Source organism: Falco peregrinus, chromosome 7 (genome assembly GCF_023634155.1).
Source record: "Falco peregrinus isolate bFalPer1 chromosome 7, bFalPer1.pri, whole genome shotgun sequence".
In the NCBI taxonomy this organism is placed as follows: domain Eukaryota; kingdom Metazoa; phylum Chordata; class Aves; order Falconiformes; family Falconidae; genus Falco; species Falco peregrinus.
Window position 1 is genome coordinate 45,406,387 of NC_073727.1, and position 18,212 is coordinate 45,424,598.

The window sequence follows — 18,212 nt, forward strand, 5'->3', positions numbered from 1 at the left end:
TGGTCATACAGAAAAAGATAACTGGACATACAGTCATAAATAATAATCCAGAGAATCCCAAGCTAAAACTCTTTTTAATGAACTAATTAAAAATTTGAAAGCAATTAGCTTTTTTATAAGCTGCATGTAATATCTGCATTTGCTAAGTTTAAGCAGACATGTTTTCCCCATTCATTTTAACAATACTGTTTTTCTGTCATTAGTCTCTCCTTGGTGAAGTAACTACTCATCGCCAGGCTGTTGAAAAAATGGCTGAACAACAACAGAATAAGTACTTGGGGCTTTACACCATTTTACCTTCTGAACTGTCTCTTCATTTAGCAGAAGTTGGGCTGGCCCTTGTAACTGTACAGGATCAGGTAAAGTATAATAGATAAATGTTTTACAGATCTATATCCCTTCTTTAGACTTTATACCTTAGTGAAATACAATATCCAAGTGTGGTCAAACAGGGACAATGTAGAATAGTTTCATTACCTTCTTCCTTTGAATTAAAGTAAGTTCAATAAAAGTTAATTTCCTTTCAGGAAGAGAGATTCCTGGTTACTGAATTTAATTCTTATTGTTGACAGATTCAAACCAAAGAAAGAGAAACTCAGCAGATCAAAGCATTGAATCAAGAGTTTGGTCAGAAAATCCAGGAGATAGCAAATGAACTAAACGTCATTCTTTCCAAACTGAAAAAGAAAACAAATGACATAGCACAAGCTAGACTTGAACAAAAGGTAAGAGAAGGCTTCCCTCATAATGAGTTACACCAAATTGAGACACTCACTTCATACCAAAGTTGTATTTGTGAAGACTTGCATGACACATTTTTTTAGCATAGTTCAACAGAAGAATGGCCAGAAATAAGGGTTGACTTAGGAGATCTTTTATGTTCTTTGCAAACTAGCCCATACAGGGGCTAGAGTGAGTAAGAACTTGGAGGAAGTAGCTGAGAGTAAAACCAAGTTGGATGGACAAAGTTATGCTGTTCCCTCTAGATAATGAAGATGACTGCAGTCTGGGAAAGCCTAAGAGGCTTCCAGACTGCTCCGTGTCCCAGCCTGTACTACAAAGATGATTCTTTACAGTATACCATTACTTGTGAAAAATAGAATTTTACTTAGCCAGTACTCCAATTCATGCCATTTCGTGCAGTAATGAGGTAAAGTACTACTGGTGCGTTTAAGGGTAATGCAAAGAACTCCTGGTTCTTTTTGTAGTTTTTCTTAATTTTAGGTGTGTACCACACTCAGAGGAGCTCATCCGTACTGAGGTATAATGGCCAAGTTAGGATTATCATATGAGAGTAGGGTGTGTGTGTGGTTTTTGGGGTGTATTTTTGTTTGTTTGCTTTGGCTTTTTAACTAATCAATTTGACCACATTTGGTCTGAAAGTAAGCAAAGCATACCAAGAAGGAGATTTGGCATGACTGGCATATCAAAAATTACCTGTTTATTTTCATGAGTTGCTCTCATTATGCTCCAAAGTACCATTTGTTTTGCAGGAGGTGTTGTTGAAATATGTCCCTTTAAAATTTGGTGTATCTCCTTGATTCCAGTAATTAAGCAGAAAGCCAGTGAAATGTGCTTTGCCCTGTCACACAGACAAAAACTCTGTCACTGAAGATTTAGTACTTTTCCCTCAACTGCATTTATGTCAGCACACAGCTGGTACTTCTGAGACTGGGTTGGCTTTGTTTACAGCTGTAAATACTTCTATATTAACATTGAAACTGGTTGTGAAAAATATAATAAAAATCTGTTTTAAATCCACGTGACCTGAGTCAAGTGGATCCTTCCCTCACTTTTAAACAACATATAAATTCTGCATCATTTCTGTAGTAGAGACATATATTTATGCCTGCCTGAAATATGTGTGTCTTTGTATTTAGATGAGTAGTTCAAGATTTGTCTTTATGTCTACATGTAGACAGTTATGTCACTAAGTTAATGGAATAATATTTATTTATGATAACAACTGATTGCAACTTACACTCTAAGGTGTGTCTGCCAGGACAGCCCTAACCTGAACAGCTTGTAGCTAGAGCAGTGTTCTGAATTTATTTTTGTCTAATGATTGCAATTTAAATTTCTAAAAATAATTGGAAAGGGGCTAGGGTGTTTGATGAGGCTTATGTATATTACAAAAACAGTGAATTGTTAACACCTTAGGTATAGAAACCAAATACAAAAAAACACCAATACCCCCCCTCCCCAAGAAACTGTAGCTCACAAGTATGTTATATAAACTTTTTCGCTTTCCTTTTTAAACTTTTCAGGAATTTTGTAACTATGATAAGAAAAATTGATTTTAAAATCAGTTTCTATTGAAAAAGTGTAGCATGATCCCGACTGCTCCTGTATCAAGATCAAGCTATGAAAATTCAAGTTTCAAATGAAAATGAAAGTTTTTATAATGGATTCATGAGTAATAACGTATTTCTGAGTTTCTAAGGGTACGTTTTAAGACAGTAACAAAACAAAATCCCTTTCCAATAAATAAAAATCCTTGCCATGGCAACGTGTGCTGACTATTCATTTCAAAACCAAGCACAGATGACCAACAGTTAATGTCACTCTGAAGTGACTCAGTCTTTTGCTGTGGTAGGGAAAACAGTTATCCCTTTCAACCAGGAAGCCAGAGAAGAAAGAGTAATGGCACACATTTAAGAGATGACCAAACATCCTGCTGTTCTGCCTTCCTGCTTAGTCAAGCATTGTTGCTTTCCAGCCAGATTAAAAATGGAACAAACCATGGAGACTTTGGACAGGGTATGAAAGTTGGACTAGAAATAATAACCAGAAAGCTCACACTTCCTGGATCACTGATTTTCTTGTCTATCTAGATCCTCGGTGAAGAGCTGGACAGCTGCAATATAAAGTTGTTGGAATTAGATGCATCAGTACAGGACTTCGCAGAGCAGAATGTACCGCTGGCTAAGCAGCTGGCTAACAAGATAGGGAAACTCACCGCATTGCACCAACAGACCATACGGCAGGCTGAGTACAGAGCAGCCAAGCTCAGTCAGGTATGATCTCAAATCCTTTCTACTGTTCCCTTTGCAGAAGCAGTAGGAGCATGCAAGCTTCTCATTTATTTTCCTGTAGTTATGCAAGAAGGGGCATTCCTTGACACATCTGCCTATTATTAGTCAGGGCTTGCATCACACCTCAGAAAGGCACATCAGGAGGGTGGAGTTATTCTGTGATGCTGCATTAACACATTTTTTTCATTAATTGTCTGCTGGCTGTTGTCTTTGGTGCCCTGAAAAGATTGTAGAGTTTCTCACAAACAGCAGCATGCCAGGAAATACTATCTCGTACTTCTCAGGACCTCTGTCTTATCACTGTTACCTGTATTTGCAGCACTGAAAAAAAAAAGAAGTTGTTTTATTCTAGTCACAATCTATAGAGGGTGAATATAATGTGTAGATTCAATAGAAAAGCCCAGGTACAATGGCCTCAATTATGCATGTTTATGAAATGCTTCAGCATTCATAAAGATGCTTCCCCTGCAGTTCAAAGCCCCTGAAACTCTATCTTATGTATTTTTTCCTAGTTCTTGTTATCCCCCAAAAAAACTAGCTAAAAGCGAGGAAATGGATTATCTATGCTCCTGCAATCAATACCCGGGTAAATTACGAGTTCTTTTTTTCTGCATACATAAAGAAGCTTCTGTAAGGCTTGAAAAGCGTGTTACATTATATTTTCAGTTTCCTCTGAAAAATTGTTTTTAAAAAGAAGTAGAAAATTACTATCAAAGTAAGGGTTCAGTCAAAGGTACTTGGTGAAGTGATTTAACCATTAGGATATTTTTGTTCAGCACCAAGAAATCCACTTCCTAGCAGAAAAAATTATTTGTAAGGCAAACTGTATGCAAATACAGTTCAGTCACCTAGGTTTTGACCCATCCTGCATACAGGACAAATGCATGAAAATCAGTGAAATTATTCCTTCTAAGTGAGAATAAAATTGGAACTAAAGAGTACTTTGCTAAATAGAAATTGAATGAATCAGCAAGGAGAAAATTTGTCCTGTATTTTGAAATAAGTTGCAACACTTCTTTTTTTGGAAATAAACTGAGTGGACAAAATAGGTTTTTAAAAAAGGTGATTTGGAGGATGACATGGAAGGAGAGAAAAAAATAAGGAATGACTTAAAGGAGGCTTGCAGTGAGTCAAGAAGGTATTTTGGAACTTAGTGTGAGGCTGAAATATGTGCACAAAGTGTCCCTTCTAGGGATATATTTGAGCATCAATGCACTCTCCCAGTGTGACCTACATTCTTATAGTGCCTTTTTTCCCCCTGAAATAGGTATGCTTGTTACTGGAAGCAGACCTATTTTAACTCCATAAATACAGAAATAATTACATTATATTCAACAGTAAGAAAAGTTGTTAAAACAATCCAAAAGTTAAAAACAGTAAATGAAATTAAATTAATTTTATCATTCTCTATGAACTGTACAGAATTACATTTTAGGCTTGAAGTGGATTTTTCTTTTATATCCAGGCTGCTTCATACTTGGAAGAATACAATGAGATGCTGGAGTTCATATTGAAATGGATTGAGAAAGCAAATATCCTAGTGCACGGTAGTATAACATGGAATTCTTCGTCTCAGCTTCGTGATCAGTTTAAAGCATATCAGGTGATTATATGAGCTATGAAATTTAAAGGGCAGTGTATATAAGAAGTTATTTTCTAAGCAGTGAAGTTTTATTTGCCACACTTTTTTTGCCTCCTTTCCTTGAGGAAGAATCTTTTAACATGCTAGATTTCTATCACTGTTCCCCCAAGTCTGCAAGATGATTAATTTGTTTTGGGAAATTATTTTGAAGACTGAAATTAGGAGATACTTTTGAATAAAATGACATGATTGAAAGTTAATCTCAATGTTTACTCAAGTACATTGACTTCATAGTAGCTTTTGGTTGAATACTGTGTCTGTACACTGATTCAACTACACTGAGTACCTCATTGCAATTAACATTCTAAAATTTTAGTTAACCAAACACAATTTTCACTTTGGGGGGTTGTTTGTTTTTTCTTTCTCCTTTATGCTAAATTGGAGAATCCTTTTTTCTCATCTGATGAGTTTCACACCAGATGTTCTCAGACTGACACCCAATGGATGGGTTTTTTCCAGTTGCTTCCTGAATGTCTCACATCAGGGTGATTTGCTGTCTGTGTGACAGTGCGATTTGTGCTGGGTGTGGAACATGCAAATGTGGATGTTCATTTCATCCATCATCAAAAAATCAGTGGAGCACTTTGATAAGGTTCAAGCTTGCCCAGTGTTAAGTGACCACATGAAACAAATCAAAGTATCATAAGATGATCATATCTCACTAGTGCCAAAATCGGACTGTATTAATTATGTTTTTTATATATTCATCAGTTAATTGTCAGCTACCTTCACTTACACTGCAGCAGTATAGTATGTCACACTTTATTATTCTGAATAAGAACCTTCAGACAATTTATCCTCAGGATAGCTGGCAGATTGCATTTCTTGTTTTGTTTTTTTGCTATGGCTTTTTCCCTGCATCAAAATTTTATGAGGATATGGGCTTAATCAATGTCATCCCACAGAACCCTTTGGTAGCCATTTTTTAGGAAGCATTAATGACTACATCCAATTGCTTTCTGCTGCATCCTATTAGGTACATCAGGTTTCCAGAACAAATCCAATCCATAGATTATGACCATTTTATTTTTGCAGGCAAGTGTGTATAGCAAAACACTAAAATGAATGTCTTGGTAACTACAGCTGCTGAAGCTTCATGACTTAAGCTTTTGTTTCTCAGTCTCCGTAAGCTAAAGCACTTAAGCAATATGCTTAATTCTGAGTGTATGCTGAAGCCTTACAGGAAATCTTTGGAACCTAATTATATGCTTACAGACATGTAAGAATTGAGGACTTCGAAGGACAGGAATATAATTAAAATGTATTTAATCTGAAGCTTAATTCTGGCATTCAGTTTGTGCATATCTCTGTCTAGGCTATGCTTGATGAGTCTGGAGATATTCATGGTGATCTTGAGGCCATGAGTGAGAAGATTGAGTATCTGTCAAGTGTATACTGTACTGAAGAAATGTCACAGCAAGTGCTGGAACTGGGGCGGCGGACAGAGGAATTACAGCAAGTTATCAAAGTGCAGCTACCAAATCTCCAAGATGCTGCCAAGGTATATAAAAGCAGTTCTTGTAATGCTAGCTGACAGCTATGGTGGTGCATGCATCGTGTTTCTGAGACTATTAGCAGTGCAGATTATCTGTGGTCTGTAAAGAGCATGATTGTGTTGTCTAAAGTTACATGTCTTGTGCCATTTGAGATACTGCCTTCTGATGCTGCTAGATGGGGGCAAGATTTCTGCAGGTTGTGTCATATCTGCCCATTCTGGATGGATGTATTGGGGATCGTGGCGTGTCTCAAATAACACCTATGTTTAGATAATTGAAAAATGTCTGTGTTGGAAAGTACATGACATTTCCTTTATTTTTCTTTTAAAAGATATTTAGAGCTTGCTATCAATTAATTCAGATCAGTACTGGACCAGACCAGGATTCCATACTGTAAGACCTGCCTCTACAAGAGAGTGCAATGAAAAGAGTGATTGTGCTTATTCATGTCCCTAATATTTCTGTGCAGATATTCCATATGTATTTATTATTAATGTAAATGTGTGTAATGCCTGTGCAGTGACTGAGGGCATGGTAAACTTTAAAAAAAAAAATAATCATACAGTAATTCAGGAAAAAATATGAATATAGGAGTGATGTAATTAGTATATTTATAGGGGTTCTTCTGCTGTCAGCTGCTACAGTTACACACTACTAAACAGAAAACCAGCAAAATGAAACTTGAAAGAATAGGCTATCACCAACTGTTAGGATGATTGCAGCTGAGGTTAAAAATGGTCCTTCTCCATTTTTTACTCTTATTTCACAATATTTATAAGACAGCAGAAATGCTCCAGCTGCAACAGCCTTAACAGTGTAACAGAGGTTTTGAAGAAGACTTCTTTCTATTACAAAAGCACAAATCAGTAAACCACACTTGGAGCTGAAGGCTTTTATTATTATTTTTTATTATTTTTCATGGAACAAACCAGAGATTTGTGTACAAGTAAACATAGTGGAAGTTAAATTTACTAGCTTCAGTTCTCAGAGAAATATTGGAACAATTGAATAAACTATTTGTAAATTCCTATAAGAAAACATGGTGATGAACAGAAGACAACAAAAATTTATGAAGGAAGAAAATCATATCAAAAGTGTCCAATTTAATGTAAATGTAATAGATTTGTATATAAATGTACGGTATGTCATCTAACTTGATTTTAATAATTTTCACATGATATTGCTAACAAAGTTATTAAGCTTTTCTAGTTGAAAATACAGTAAGTAGGTGTAAAGCTGGCTACAGAAAACTTACCAGGTGTGTAATTATCAGTGGTTCACAGACAGAAAGGAGGGATACATCAAGTAGGGTTTTGCAGGGTTCTCCCTTGGATCTGGTACTATTCAGTATTTTTATTAATGAGTTGTATGATGGTTTAGAGATCATGGCTTTTGGGATGCTTAGACAACACCAAATGTACAGGGTCTACCTGAAAAAAATTAAGCTGCTATTCAACAGACAGGTGCAAATTGTTATGTGTAGGCAGGAAGAACCAGACATGTGCTCCTCTGAATGAGGAACTACTGGCTTGGCACGCCCTGTTGAAAGGTGTTAAGTTTAACAATGTGGATCACGGAAATATGACTAAACACTGTCACATCATTGTAAAAAATCCAAACACCATACAGAAAATAAAGTATATAATTGTAAGGTATGTGAAGCAGTCCTTTTGTTCTACCTGTTGGTCACCAACAAGGTTACAGCTTTGTCAGATTTTGCACTTGAAGAAAGATGTGGACCAGCTGGGGAAAGAACAGAGGGTAGTGATGGTTTTGATATGTAGAAAGTATGCCTGTAAAAGTATTATCCTAACATGATGAATTCAGAATAAAATTCATTTCTTCTTCATGTCTGTTGTTAATGGGATAGTAAGTAAAAGATTGAAATGGCAACAAAAGATGACTTCATGTCAGACCATCAGAAAAAACTTTCTACAAAAATAGAGTACTGAAGTAGTGGAATATGTTTTCTGTAGACTTAGGGGGGACTCCACTGCTAGTGGTCTTTAAGAACAGTCTAAAGATCAGCCAGTTGTGTCCTGTCTTATTACAGGAAGATGACTGGAGGACATCTTGAGTTCCTTTCTAGGCCTCGAACTTTATGAAATTAGCTTTATAAAGTACATGCTATATTTGACATTGAGGAAGTATTTAAAATAATAATTGGTGTGAGACCTCTTTTTCTAGACTGCCATATGACTGGTATTTTTATCCAATATGGTAAACATCTAAAATTCATTGTTAAAAGTTTGAATTAGTTTTGGCATTATATGTAAGGGACATAGCTACAAAATCCAGACGGGTGTATTTATAGTGATTTTTTTTCTTTTTTTCTCTTTTTTTTTTCTTATTTATCCCTGAATCAACTGTGTTGTGTGTTATAGGACATGAAGAAATTTGAAGTTGAGCTGAGAGCCCTGCAGGCTGCTCTGGAGCAGGCCCAAGCCACACTGACCTCTCCAGAGCTCGGGCATTTGAGCTTGAAAGAACAACTTTCTCACAGACAGGTAAAAGGCCAGGAGCTCAGAGTTAGCTCTTGAGTTGTGTGAGTTTACACAGAAAATAATGAATATTGGTGAGACTGATTGTGGTTTTTCTTAGGTGGGTCATTGTTTCAGAGTCTAGCCCAAAATTACTGCCGAGGGAATAAGGGATGGAACAGGAAAAATCATTCCCTCAAAGGGAGTGGTTGAAGTATAATCCATTATGAGTCTGTCCTTAGGTTGATGCAATTCAGAGAAATCTGCATCCAATCCAAGCTTAATCCTTAGTAATAGTAAAGCTCAGTTCTTGTCCAGTGTTTTTCATCAACAAGTTCTTAAAGTAGTACTTCAAAAGGAAGTCTATAGATTGTTGTCACCATTTTACAGATAGAGATGCAATGAGAGGCTGTTGCTAGCTCCCGCAATAGTCAATTGAAAAGCTAAGGAAAATTTTCAGTCTTCCTTAAGCCCTGTTACACTTTTGTATGTTTAGCTGAATTACCTCCATAAGGTATTGCTGCTCTCTGTGTTGCTCTTGGCCTACTGTAGTAATTTGTCAATTTGATTTTTTTGGTCTTGGTCTTGTGACAAGAAAAATAACCCAAATTAGAGCTTTCTGAGTTGCTTAAGAAATATTTCTTGCTGCAAGCTAATAGAGATTTAACTGTCTTAGTGTGCCAGTAAAAACTAAGTGTCAACAGGTCCACTTCAGGATTAAAATCATATGGAAAAAACATATGGATGAAAGGTAAATTTGCAGAGCTTCCCTTTTGGATTAAAATATGTGGTCTTTATTCTAAGCACTTGCAGCCAAATTTCAGAATGTGGCATTGAAGAGTGTAAGTGAAACACATCACTCACTGTAAGAGTAGAGGAACATGGAGTTTACATGGTTGTTTACGTGTGGTCATTGTTCTAGCTGTAGCAGGTCTCACAGTATGACATTCTTTTGTAGAGAAATGGGCAATAGCCCCTGCCCACTTTTTTCACCAAACCAGAGAGGGGGTCTTGGAGGGTGCCTGGCTGGCGTGCAGTCCCCAGGGTACCTCTAGGTGCCCACTGCACAATAAAGTCACCCTTTACCAGCAGTATGGGGCCTGCCAGAGGACAGGCCTCACCAGTAATGTCTGAGGAATAGGTCATTATACGAAATCTCTGGTTACATTATCCTCTATGTGTCATGAAGGCACAGAAATAAAGAGCAAACCACAGTCCTCTCACCAGCATGCACATCAGACCCACTTAGATATCTGTCAGCATATGGCATAGGGGAAGGGAGGTGACTAGTCTCTTTTTCCCTGTTTGGCACATACTTGTCTAGCTGATTTGTATCTATTGAACTTAAAATCTTTTTCTAATGTGCTAAGGTCCTTTTCCTCAACGTCACTTTTCTTTTGTTTGTTTCAATTGTTTTTCTATCTGTGAATACATTAAACTCCCCGATGAAGATGAAAAGAATGCTGACCAAATCTATTCTCCACTCGTTGCATTTAGAACCTTCTCATGCATATGAACAGACAGCTTGAATGGACTTTGTGAAGGGAATAGAGACTATTAACAAAGGCATCCAGTGCGTGATTATTCAAAGGAAAAGATTTCTGTGTAGCTGTGTTTCTTTCTGTTTGATTACCTTTTGAATTTTAAGCAACATTTTCAGCCATGGTTTGTATTTCCGAAGGAAGGCTGTGAATGCAACGGGATTAATTTACTGGTTTGAGAATGTGCTTCTGTGTCTCAGCAAGGAGTTCCGCTTGGATTTTAACATTAAAATATGTGTATGCATAAATGACATCTATTCTGCTTTGATTTGTGGATTTTTGTAAAAAATTTTTTCCAAACATGTTAACAGAAATGTTTTGTACTTATACACTAAGAAATAGGTACTACTGTGCTTTTTCATGAATTATTTTTATTCCTATTCTATGGGCTTTTTGCTTAACAAATATTTAAAAGAATGCTTATTTCAGAATGAGCAACTCCAGAGAAAGCATATCCAGATCGTATTCAATTTAGAAAATAGATAGTCAAATTTGTTTGGTTTAGTGCTTGAATTGATCATTATTTTTCTTTCACTGCATGAAATGCTCTGGGAGTTCTGCAAAACTGGCTTACTGTGGCACTGACTAACTTTGTTTCTAGCATCTTTTGTCTGAAATGGAGTCACTGAAGCCAAAAGTTCACGCAGTCCAAGTATGTCAGAGTGCCCTGAGGATTCCCGAAGAGGTGGTCACTGGCCTGCCAATGTGCCACAGTGCCCTCCGGCTCCAGGAGGAGGCCAGCCGCCTGCAGCACACTGCCATTCAGCAGTGTAACATCATGCAGGCAAGTATAACTCCAGCCCATAAATTACTCAGAGTAACTTGAACAGTGCCATACAACTTGTGATGAAAACAGAGAATTTCATACCGCTGTGCATTCCTCTTTTCCATGTTGTCCCATTAGGGAGTTCCCCACTAAACCTGCGTGGTTTTGGAGGTTTTAACATTCATGATCATGTTAATTGATTATTTACTCATCAGACTCATCTTGGTTCCCTTCTCTTGCTAAGTTTTTTTTAATGCTGTTAGGGTTAACTAAACAAATAGCTAATATATAATTGTATGCAGATTAATTTTATAATATATATAATCAGTTAACGACACTAGTATATTGTTACATCAACTGCGTATAATGATTGCATAAAAACTACTGAGTTAATGAAATAGCTTTCTAGGATAAAAATAATGACATTTTTCTCTTTATTTAAAATGTGTATTTTCTTTGTCATTTTGGAGTCCATCATCTTTAAAATTTGCATTTTCAAATTTTGCTAAATACAAGAAACCGAGGTTTAGTTTGATTGTTTGAATTCATAATTAAACATGTACAAGGTATTTCCAAAAAAGAACAGAATAAGCTTTTCTTTCCTGCTATTTAGCGATACAAAAATGCATAGTGAGCTAGGGTGCAACCACAGAGCTTCAAGTTACATAAAATAAATGTCACACTGAAAAGTTTTAAAAACAACTTAGACAAACTGCAGGTGAATTTATAATAGAACTGATGTTACACTGGTAGGATAATGGTCTGAATCAATCTTCATAGTTATCTCCCAGTTTTATTTTCTGTAAAATCTGATTTTTTCCTATAGTGTTTCCACTTCATAAATGGAGACTTGAAGTGTAAAAGCAGATGAAAATGCTTTATAGTAAACCCACGAGACTAGGCAATGCTATCTTTTGGTGGGTATGTTTTGTGCAGACACTTGTGGAAGAAGTAGTTCTAGCTCCTTCAATTGGGTGTCTAAAACATCATGTTATGTGAACTGTTTTTTGGAGATAGTTAAATAAATGAAACCATTGAATTCATTGCAGTTCACAATATTTCTGAATGGACTTTCTCCTGACTGTATTCGAGCTTTGTTTATCCAGATGCAAGTGCCAGTTAGATGTATGTTTGCTCCACTTTAGAAGGGGGATCAGTCATCCTTGGACTAAGTAATTATTTATTTTCATGTACACACTCAAGTTATTTTTTTTTCCCCTCTCTAGGAAGCAGTGGTTCAGTATGAGCAATATGAGCAAGAAATGAAACATTTACAGCAAATGATAGAGAGTGCCCATCGTGAGATCCAAGGCAAGCCAATAGCAACCAGCAACATACAGGAGCTCCAGGTCCAGATTTCACACCATGAGGTAGGAGAGCCAAAATGAACATGGGCTCAATGGCAGTTCATTGACACCCAAAAATTTTCTTCATAAGCAATGGTCATAAATTAGCTGAGTAGCTTTTCAGACTTACTCAACTAGCCTTGAGCAGATAAGACTTAATACGAGATAGGAAAATCATGCTATTAGTATAGTGTGGAGTATTAATTTGTTTATTCAGTTAGATACATCTTAATCTCCAGGCAACATTATGACAAACAAAAGCACTGCACAGTTAAGGGACTTAACATAGGTACTTGACTGAGAAATGTCCCAGAAGTCAATGTTAGGTGATCACTTCTAGTTCAGTGATACTTACATATATATAAAAAACTATATATGTATCTATGTATATATATCCTAAAGCACTTACTCATTTCCATCCTAGTAACATTTTGTGAAAGAACACCAAGGAACTTGAATCATAGGAAAACCACCGTAGATTTGGAGGAAAACTCTGTGACATTTGCTTCAAAGGCTTCTTTTAAAGTAATTGTTGGGAAGAGTTTTGTCCTATGTAGTTACAGGTCCTGCCCTCAAACTCATTGATCATTAGCCCTTGAATGAGTTGGAATAGCCTCATGGGAGCTCCTGCCCTTTCCCTTTCCCATGTCTTCTTTTTATTTCTTGGGATAGAAAATGCACCACTGATCTCTCTGTGTCACTTGGCACCAGATGGCACCATTTCTTTACCCTTTGAATTACAGCATTTATGCTATTATGTAATGTAACATAATGTTATATGTGTTGCTCATTTTCTAGCCTGTTACAAAAGTTAGTATCAATGCAGAGCAGTTTGCTTAAACACTTCTGGGTTTTTTAGTACTGAATTAATAATGCTACTATTTTCTATTCAAATGTTCTGGAACAGCAAATGCAGGAGAGTGACTTCAGCCGTTACAGGGTAATATTGCTGCAGGAAGGAATGATGCTGCAGGGAGAAATGAATTAAAAATGGGGTAGCATCTGCATTTGAACAAGTTCAGTAGCTAGGAGGCTTCTCAATGTCTGCAGGAAGACAGCAGCTTTACTCTTGCAATGTTAGAATCAAGCAGAGTGGACAGGTTTCATACTTGCAAGCTTTCCGCATTTAGGGGTAAGGAGTTTTGAAAGACTGAGAGATGCATATTTTTGTCTCATATTTTGTCGTCTAAATACCCGTGGAAAATACAGCATAAAAGGGATATATTGAACCCTATATTATTGTGTTGTTTCAAAAAGCAAGTCTGTAAAGATGTTTGAGTGTTATTAATTTAAGAAAACATCAATTACCAGGTTCCCTGTTGAAGCCTGCCCAAACAAGAACTTAAAGGGACATTTGTAGTAGCTATATTTAGAACTAAAATAAGAGGAAGAACGTAGAAGAAAAGGATACCCTGATTTGTAGGAAGCTTGTGTTACGGTGCATATGTGTGTTTACTGAATTGTGTTTTTTTAGTCTTTCAGTTAAGAACGTGGGCAAGTATCTCTATACTTGTGAATTATTTTAATGGATAATACAGTACCTCATAGGATATTGCTTTTATAAGTCACTTTATTTTTTTCACAATCATATTTTTGCCTCCTTTTCTTTTTCTTTGTTTTCAGTTGAGAAAGGTATGTTAGGTACTCAGTGCATTGGACAATAATGTCACAAATGTTATTGTATCTTGGTAACATTGATGGAGTTAAATCAGTATATTGAATGACAATAATTTCCTACTGGACCTCAGAGATGTCATTCATTGAGCATTAGTGAATGAGTGGTACTTGCCAAACAGAGCAGATAACTATTCCAGCTGCTAGACATTGAAGTTATGGCTTCATTTGATTGCGGTTTGGTTTTCAATTGATCTAGTTGATGTTTTATACTCAAGACTTTGTTTAAGGCTTCGAGCTCCAAGAGAACTCCTTTTGTTGCTGGTATGACAGTGACCAGGTACCGCTGAAACCCAGGCAGTAAAATGTCATCCTCAGTCTTTGTGCTGCTTCCATTTCTAACTTTGTGTTTCTTTCTGACTTTACTGCACTGTGATTTTAAGGAAATGGTTTCCTGAAAATGTTACACAACCAAAAAAAAATGTTTTCATGTTACCAGCCTGAAGCAGTAATCTTAATTACTTTTTAAAATATATTGTAATTATTTATTATTATAGCTACTCAGTCTTGCAACTTCTGTTGCTGTTTTTCCTTGAAAATTTGTAATTGTTGAAGAAATAAAAGCAGATATAAAAACAAAGCAGAAACATATTCAAATGCATAATCACTGATTTAGCAGGCAAGCTTATACAAATGCTGTTTTCACTTTCTAGATCAAAATTCTATCATGTTATGGAGCCTCTAGGGAGACAGGAACAATAACTTTGGCAGAAATGTGAAAATCTTCCACCATTTTTTTATTTTAAGTGTATTAATTTAAAGCTTTGAAACTGGACAGTGAACTGGGCAGCAGTACAGGGTAGGAGAGAAGTCAGTTTCTAAGGCTATTGTTTTCCATCTTTCTTCTCTGATTAAACTTAAACTTATGATGGTGTTTGGCCATGCAGATAGACCGTTTCATGGCCATAGAAAACCAGTACTTTAAAAAAAACCTGTGCTTTAGATCAGATTCCCCAGCTTTTTTTAAGAAAGTTTAGTACGGAGTGCAGCTCAGCTTTAACTCTGAAGACTGACACAAAACCAAAATAAGATTAAAATACAGCTTATCCAAACATTGCAAAAAACAATCCAGCCTGCATTTAATCTTATTATGTGACTGTTCCTATCACATTTGATCTTGTTAGACCCTGTGAGTTATTGTTTGAACAATTCATTCTTTCTGGCGAGCGCTGAATGGGCTTTTTTTTTACAGCTGCGGTTACCGCATGACCTCATTTCCATGGCACGCTCCGTGCAGAGGAGCTTCGTTTTCCTCAGAGAGATGGAAATAGGACAGGGAAGAAAAATAGGACAGGAAGAGGGAGAGACGTTGCCCTTTGCAGCAGCCTGGAGCCCACAGACTGTGTGAGGCTCGGGCTGGGTGCAGGCGCGCCTTGTCCCGCCCTCCCCTCCGCAATGCACAGCGCTCTCCGCAGGCAGCGCTTTCCGGCGCGGCCCCAGCGCGCCGCGCTCTGCGGTGCGGCCCGGCGCAGCCCGCCCCTTCCCTCCGCGGGCTGCAGGCTGGTGCGGTGCCCGGGGGCAGCGCTGGGATGGGCCCGGCTGGGCCCGCCGGGGAGAGCGCGCCTTTGCCACGAAAGCTGAAATGCTGCGGCGCCTGTGGCCTTTATGGGCAGGCTCTGCATTAGGGGAAAAAATATGTTTCCTCAGGAGCTGGCTCAGAAGATCAGAGGATACCAGGAGCAAATTGCTTCCTTGAATTCGAAGTGCAAGATGCTGACAATGAAAGCAAAACATGCCACCATGCTGCTGACAGTGACAGAAGTGGAGGGGCTTTCAGAGGGAATGGAGGAGCTGGATTCAGACCTGCTTCCAGCACACCCCACTCACCCCTCGGTGGTTATGGTAAGGAATGCATTACTCTCCATACAGCTTATCCGAGCTGCTTGCTGCTGCAGCGTTGCCATGCTCCTGTGTAGCAAATTGCTGCAGCTCACAGCTATATTTTGCTTTTGAAATGGCTGAAGTGTGGCAAATCAAACAAGTTGCAGCTTCCCCTTACTGTATTTTGCTTTATATGGGTTTTCAAGATTGTTGATAAAGGATGAAGTAATTTAACAGACGAACAGCGGAAGTTGTCTGTAACAGGATGCAAATAAAGTGCTTTTTTGTGGCTGTCAGCATGCACGAGCAAACACTAAGAAACTACTGAATTGCAGTAATAAGATAAAACCAGAATAAATATTATCTTGCAGTGTGTAGGGTTTACACACCATGTTTTTAAATCTCTTAAGATGTTGATGTGATAATTGACATTATGCTGCTATATTCTCAGATGGGAGTGTTGGAAATGAAAGCTGGCAAAGTACTGCCATAGGCCTCACATTTGGATTACTCTGCTTTTGTTTGTTTCTGTCTGGGTCTCATTACAAACATACTGCTGGTGCTGTTGGGATCTGAGTCAAAATAGAGTGCAGATTTCAGGATTTATCACTGTATAACAGCATTGGGGAAGCAAGAAAAGTATGTTGCTACTGTATTCTGTGTATTCTATATTTCAAGTCTATTCCATGCTGTTCTATCCAGGCCTGGATACTGAGGCCAATGCAGCGTTATTTTGTGGCTCTCCATAGTACTTACATATGAAACAATGATTATATTAAAAGACGTTTAGGCAAACTCTATTTGTTATTATTAAGTTGCTTGCTATACATTTGCTTTTAAATTCATTAGGGTACACGGGAGTGTGTTCATACTGAAGTATGACAAGTAAATGAGACTATTGATTCAATCAGATTTTTAAACTGGTAAATGTAAAAGCATGAAAAGGACTAAATAATGTCATGGTAGTTCTGGCCATGTTTGTGTTTCTTGTTTTGATATCAGTATAAGTCAAACCTAAGCTGAGGTAACTGATTTTCTTCCTGTGCTCTGGGGTTGCTTTTCCTGTGGCAGATGACTGCTGGTCGCTGTCACACGCTGCTCTCCCCTGTCACTGAGGAGTCTGGGGAGGAGGGAACCAACAGTGAGATTTCTTCTCCACCTGCCTGTCGCTCTCCCTCACCTGTGGCTAATACAGATGCTTCTGTTAACCAGGTACCTCCCTCTTGGCATTCGTTCTACTTTTATCTCAGACATGCATGATTCCATTCCACAGATGGTTTATTTAATCCTCTGGAAAAATATTTACATATAGCTCCAAGGAACTGAGGCTTAACTTCTAACCTAACTGAACCTTCGGGTTGTAGTTCAAAACGGATACAGACACTGACTTCTGATTCAAAAATGTATAAATCTGGTTTTACAGCTATTCACTGTTCTTAAAAATAAATTTTAAGTGACAATTACAAAGCTCTTCCATGTGACTACTATTTTCCATTTATAACTTAATTTTCTCAGTAGTACTCAATGGAATTTTGCATCCTGAGAAAATATGCAGTTTTGTGCCCCCCTTAATAAAACATTGCATTATGTCCATATACGTCTGTCTTACTGTACATTGTAGTGTTGAAGTCACTATCTGATACTTTCTACTTAATACCATTTCAAGTATTAACTTTCATGTATTTTTTTCCCCATGTGGTGTTCATTCCATACTTTCCATGACAGTCCATTTTAAGTGCTAGTGAGGTAGATCAGTGAAATCACTGAAGTTAGATTTTTAAATCAAAACTGAGGGCTCTTGCACTTTTAATGGGAGGAAGTGTGCATCAGCATTCATTAAAAAAGCAAGCAGTGAACCAGCATGCTGAGCATCATGCATGTGAAAGCACACATAAAAGCTTTAGAAGTTAAGTTTTAGAAGTTTAGAAATGAGCCTTAGGAGTAGTCACCACCTCACTGAGCTCATCATGTTGTGGGTTTTGTGGTTGTTTTCTTGGTTTTGCATTTGTGACTGCTTCCAAAATCGACCACTGCAGACTTCAAGGGTAGAGTGTGTTGCGTTGCATTGCTGAGTAAAATTAGGAAAGTCTGAACAAGATGTCTGTTGATTCCTTCCACTGATTTCAAGGATGCATATGTTGCTATAGAAGTTGCTAAGTATAAGTGATTTATATTCATGAGCTGATGTGAGAAAGAATACTAAGGTGAGATAGTAAGAATGGTGAAAAAATCTTCAACAGCTCTATAAAAATTTTATATAATGCATTATAAGGATTTTTCTGGTGTTCCATCATTTCAGATAATCAGAACTTTCCCAGTAAAATTTACTTATAGTTGAAAAGCAGCTATACATTTCAGCACAAAAATCTCATGACAGTGTTAATCGGTGAAAAAGGATGAAGAGCAGCTTG

The 18,212-nt window shown here is 37.5% G+C and overlaps 1 protein-coding gene across 14 annotated transcripts in view; it reads left to right on the top strand.

Annotated features, from left to right (window-relative positions):
• The window catches only part of SYNE1 (spectrin repeat containing nuclear envelope protein 1), a 317,016-nt gene that overhangs the window by 194,150 nt on the left and 104,654 nt on the right, over positions 1 to 18,212 (top strand). For 13 of the 14 annotated variants that reach the window (XM_055810929.1, XM_055810939.1, XM_055810935.1 and 10 more), the window contains 10 exons: positions 204 to 359; positions 573 to 725; positions 2,835 to 3,017; positions 4,501 to 4,638; positions 5,993 to 6,178; positions 8,558 to 8,680; positions 10,796 to 10,982; positions 12,191 to 12,330; positions 15,628 to 15,822; positions 16,873 to 17,013. In XM_055810929.1, the coding sequence (XP_055666904.1) occupies positions 204 to 359; positions 573 to 725; positions 2,835 to 3,017; positions 4,501 to 4,638; positions 5,993 to 6,178; positions 8,558 to 8,680; positions 10,796 to 10,982; positions 12,191 to 12,330; positions 15,628 to 15,822; positions 16,873 to 17,013 (1,602 nt within the window). The remainder of the gene's footprint in view (positions 1 to 203; positions 360 to 572; positions 726 to 2,834; positions 3,018 to 4,500; positions 4,639 to 5,992; positions 6,179 to 8,557; positions 8,681 to 10,795; positions 10,983 to 12,190; positions 12,331 to 15,627; positions 15,823 to 16,872; positions 17,014 to 18,212) is intronic. The other variant, XM_055810937.1, reaches the window with a different exon arrangement.